This window comes from Pyrus communis, chromosome 10, assembly GCF_963583255.1.
Source record: "Pyrus communis chromosome 10, drPyrComm1.1, whole genome shotgun sequence".
NCBI classification, from domain to species: domain Eukaryota; kingdom Viridiplantae; phylum Streptophyta; class Magnoliopsida; order Rosales; family Rosaceae; genus Pyrus; species Pyrus communis.
Window position 1 is genome coordinate 7,483,799 of NC_084812.1, and position 4,895 is coordinate 7,488,693.

The 4,895-nt window shown below is 39.6% G+C and overlaps 1 protein-coding gene across 1 annotated transcript; it reads left to right on the forward strand.

The window, feature by feature from the left end:
- Window positions 1-1,096: 1,096 nt before the first annotated feature.
- Window positions 1,097-2,515, forward strand: LOC137746527 (auxin-induced in root cultures protein 12-like). The gene is made up of 2 exons (XM_068486547.1): window positions 1,097-1,561; window positions 1,979-2,515. Exons 1-2 carry the CDS (start codon window positions 1,106-1,108, stop codon window positions 2,312-2,314), a joined length of 792 nt encoding a protein of 263 aa, XP_068342648.1. The 5' UTR covers window positions 1,097-1,105; the 3' UTR covers window positions 2,315-2,515.
- Window positions 2,516-4,895: the final 2,380 nt, after the last annotated feature.

The window sequence follows — 4,895 nt, forward strand, 5'->3', positions numbered from 1 at the left end:
AACGACGTTTTAGAAGCTTGTTCATGGAATTGGTATGCGTAAACTTTATGAGTTGTAAAATTGCCAAGTCTCACCAAATCACTATTGAAGACGACGTTTCCTGAAGATACTTGTTTGATCTTAATGTACTCTTTTTCCTTACGATTAGGAGCATTTTTCCCACTGGGTTTTTGCTACATAACTAGGTTTTAATGAGGCATCCACCTTGGGCTAGTCATATCCCTAATGACATCTCGTAGACGTTTCTTTTGACTTTGCATTTCTCACACATTTTTCCTTAGACTATGGATTTTGTCCCTCCTCGGGTTTTTGCCATATCTTTAGGGTTTTTTTAGTGAGACTTACTACATATGCAAGTTCCTACCTTATTGAGAATAAGTGTTGTTCCTTAGAATCAATGCCGACGAGTTAACTTCCTCAACTTCTGCATGATGCTAAATCTACCTTGAGTATTTACACACTCAAGGGGAAGTGTTGTAAACTTTCCTAGTTTAAGTATGATTATGTAAATCATAGATTAGATTTGATTCTAGTTATCCTTTCCTATTATAACTTGTATTACTTGGGGAAGAATGAATATCTTCTCTCGCTTTACTACTATAAATAAAGGCACAATGTAAGGGAGATAACAACACATATTCCCTTACAATTCTACAAACACATCTCTCTCAATCTCTCTACCCTTGTCGCCGGCCCCTTTAACCTTGTCAAATAAAATAGGCTACAACACCTATAACATTTTTCATTTAAAAAAAAAAACTAATTAAAATAAATTTAAAAATGCTTAGGTGGAATCAAATCTTTAATAAAAAAATTGTAGAAAATGAGTGGGGCATTCTAAGTTTCTCCTTTTTTTTTTTTTTTTTTTTTTTTTAAATAGAATTCTCTAATAGTCTAATGTGCATGCTGTACGCAATGAGTGAGTACTTTCTTGTTCCATTCCTATCAACGACGTCATCTTGAGCTATGATAAACGTCATCTTGAGCCATGACCAACGTCATCTTGAGCCTCGTGAAGGTTCCCTGCAAATACGTTTGAGTTTCGTGAGTACCATAAAAAGGATTCCATCTGCAGTTTTGGGTTGTGAACAAAAAGTTAAATGACATGGTGAACTTTCTAGGGTTTATAGCTTTGATCTTAATATTCTCAGGATCATCAGTCCACTCCAACTGCCCAAGCCAGATTTTCCCAAATACAAGTTACAACGAATGTGACGACCTCCCTACACTCAACTCTCGCCTTCACTGGTTGTTCGACCCGTCTATCTCCTCCTTGTCGATCGCCTTCACTGCTCCGCCTGCCGAACCAGAGGGTTGGATTGCATGGGGGATAAACCCAATCAGCACAGGCATGATCGGGGCACAAGTGTTGGTTGCCTTTAGACAACCCATCGGCAGCATAACGGTGAAGACATTCCATTTAACTTCGTATACCATCCTAGTAGAGGCTCCAATCGATTTTGAGGTACGGCAGATGAGTGCCGAGGCATCCACGGCGTTGGGATTCATCACCATATTTGTTACGATAAGGATGCCAGAAAATATTCAGACTTTGAACATGGTAAGGGAAAAGTCTGGTCATAAATTTTTTAGCTTCTTAGAAAAGAATATGTTATTTATTGGCACTGTAATTAAAATAAATTTTCAACCATCGTCTCCCAGATCCCTTGATTAATAAACCTGAGGATTGCTAGTGATTTGCTACCACCTATTGGGGTGGGAAAACACCATAGTTTTATTAACCCCGATCGAAGGTTTAGGGTTGTGTGCTGAAGGTGACCTCATGTATGTGGTGATGATAATCACTTTGAACATTTTCCCTTCATCATTTGCTTTTGTTACTTAACAATCATAAACTTTTTGGTTATGTGAGTTTTATCTTGGTTTTTTTTTATTTTTCTGAAAAGGGTGTTCCGTATGTAGTGATGAGTTAGATGCGATCGTACCGACTCACATATGGTGCTCTTTGTTTTTGCAGGTATGGCAAGTAGGCGCAGCTGTACCGGATGGAGTTCCTCTTATCCACGAGCTCAACACAGAGAATCTGCACTCCCGAAAACCTCTAACTATAAGAGCACGGGGCCAGAAGTCACCGGAAAAAAAAATTACTGGCTTTGTTGTTAACATCGTGATTGCAATCGGCATCTCACTATTTGTTACACTGGTTATCCATCTCTGCAGTAAGATGTGTTGTAAGAAAGAGCACATGGAACACACAGATATCACCAAAGCCGCAACCTCAGCCGCAGCCACAGCAGCAACCTCTGCCGCAACCACAGCAGCAACCTCAGCTGCAACCGCAGGTTGTGGATGACATCGAGGGTGAACTTAGGGCTTCAGATTTCTAGAGAAGCTGAAGATGTCATTACTGACGGGTCTTGTGAAAACGTTTATTCTCCAACATATATAGCATTGTGCGTGTCGCAGTGTTAAATCCAATTATATTGTGTGTAGTAAAAGTTTGAATTGCATGTGTTGATTGTTCAAATGACTGAATTTGGTTCTTTCTCTTCTATACTTTTTTTTTTTTTTTTTTTGTGATGATCATATATGCATGCATATGTTCGCCTACTAGATGTTTCACAAAATATATATGGTTCTGATAAACTGTGGATATAAGTTTTACGAGTTTAATTTTACTTGGTTGAAAGTCTCGAGAGACTCCGTTCGAGTTTCATTTGGGCTTAAGTCGTAGTTGTTCGAGGATTCATACAAAGTAGCGTAGGAGAGCACAGTAATAATTAAGGCATGCAGCAGATTATACAGAGTTTCGACGACAACTGCGAGTTGAGAATAACATGAATATAAGATGTTATGTGTTTGATTAGTTGGATGCTGGCTCAATTGTGGGTTTATACGACTCCTGTCAGTACCACCTTGCGTCGTATTCGAACTTAACTTTGTTTGATCTAGTATTTAAAATGAATTGTGGTGAATGATACTGTTTCTATATTATCTTCTCGTTTTGTATCCCGTTCGATCGAGAGTCACCCCAACTGATAATCTTCTCTTAGACGTCAATCCTTTTCGAAGTCGTATCATCGGAATCGTTTTTGGTGCCAATGATTAAGTTGTATCTTAACCTGTCATTGCAACAAGTCTACATAGTTTGCATGCATGGAATGTAGAAAAAGGTATGTAGGCTAAAAAATATATTTGTTATTGATACGTGAATGTGGAAAAATGGAAGAGAATGCTTATGGAAGAGAATGCAAATGGAAGAGGATGCTTATTTTTTCATTATTTTTCTCTACAAGATTACAAGGATATATATACATGATACAAATGTGTAGGTAGGACAAGGTAGCCGTCCTAGTGTGTAGGTAGGACAAGGTAGGACGGTTGTAGGACGGCTTGACGGCTGTAGGACGGCTAGTGTGTAGGTAGGACAAGGTAGGACAAGGTAGGACGGCTGTAGGACGGCTAGTGTGTAGGTAGGACAAGGTAGGACGGCTGTAGGACGGCTTGACGGCTGTAAGACGGCTTATTCTTCCAATAATAATATTATATACAATTACACAAGGACTCCAACCATATTCCTTATTTTTCTAACACTCCCCCTCAAGTTGGAGAGTGGATGTCAAGAACTCCCAACTTGCGTAACATACCCGAAAACTTTTCTTTCCCAAGAGGTTTGGTAAACAAGTCTGCCAACTGTTGTGCCGTACCCACATACTTGGTCTCTATTGTGCCATCTACAATCTTATCTCGTATAAAGTGACAATCCATCTCAATGTGACGAGTTCGTTCATGAAAAACAGGATTGGCAGCTATATGTAACGCTGCTTGATTATCACAAAATAAAATGGAAGGACCATCCAATGGAATGTTCAAATCCTTCAACAAAAAACGAAGCCAAACTATCTCGCAACAAGCACCTGCCATGGCCCTATATTCCGCCTCTGCTGAAGAGAGCGAAACGGTTTTTTGTCGTTTTGTCCGCCAAGAAATCAAAGAACCGCCCAAGAATACACAATACCCAGTAGTCGAACGGCGAGTAATAGGGCAACCTGCCCAATCAGAATCACAAAACGCAGTTAACTTGGTCTGGTTGTCAAAACGAAATAATAAACCTTGACCTGGAGTAGCCTTCAAATAACGAACAATACGAAGCGCAGCATCCATATGAGATATCCTTGGCTCGTGCATAAAACGGCTTAGAACATGCACAGAATAGGTGATATCCGGCCGAGTGATAGTGAGATATATTAACCGACCTACTAATCGTCGATACTTTTCAGGATCCTTGAGAAGTTCTCCTTTATCAGATAATTTTGTGTCATCCATCGGAAAAGCAATGGGTCGTGCTCCCAAAAAACCATAGTCCTTGAGAATCTCTAATGCATACTTGCGTTGAGAAATATAAATCCCTTGTTTGGAACGAGAAACCTCAATACCCAAAAAATATTTTAAATCACCAAGGTCTTTTATCCGAAAATGATCACGGAGAAAAGACTTCAGAGAATTAATGGCACTAGCATCATTGTCTGTAATCACAATATCATCCACATAAATGAGCAAAGCTGTGAAAGAAATACCAGACTTTTTAGTGAACAATGAATAGTCAGCTTTGGATTGTTGAAAACCGGCAAAAATGATGGCACTAGTGAATTTGGCAAACCATTGGCGAGAAGCCTGCTTAAGACCATAAAGTGACTTGTGAAGGCAACACACAAGATTCTCCCCCTGTCGCCGAAGACCAGGAGGAGGAGACATATAGATTTCTTCATGTAAGTCACCATGTAAGAAAGCATTATTAACATCAAGTTGATGAAGAGACCAAGACTGACTAGCAGCAAGAGCAAGAAGACAACGCACCGTAATCATCTTAGCAGTAGGAGAAAAAGTGTCATGATAATCAATACCTTCAGCCTGAGTGAAGCCTTTAGCAACCA

Bases quoted from the DNA above. Each gene is read 5' to 3' on its own strand.
- LOC137746527 (XM_068486547.1), top strand. From the start codon at position 1,106: ATGGTGAACTTTCTAGGGTTTATAGCTTTGATCTTAATATTCTCAGGA. The intron at 1,562-1,978 runs GTAAGGGAAAAG...TTGTTTTTGCAG, and splicing joins ATATTCAGACTTTGAACATG to GTATGGCAAGTAGGCGCAGC.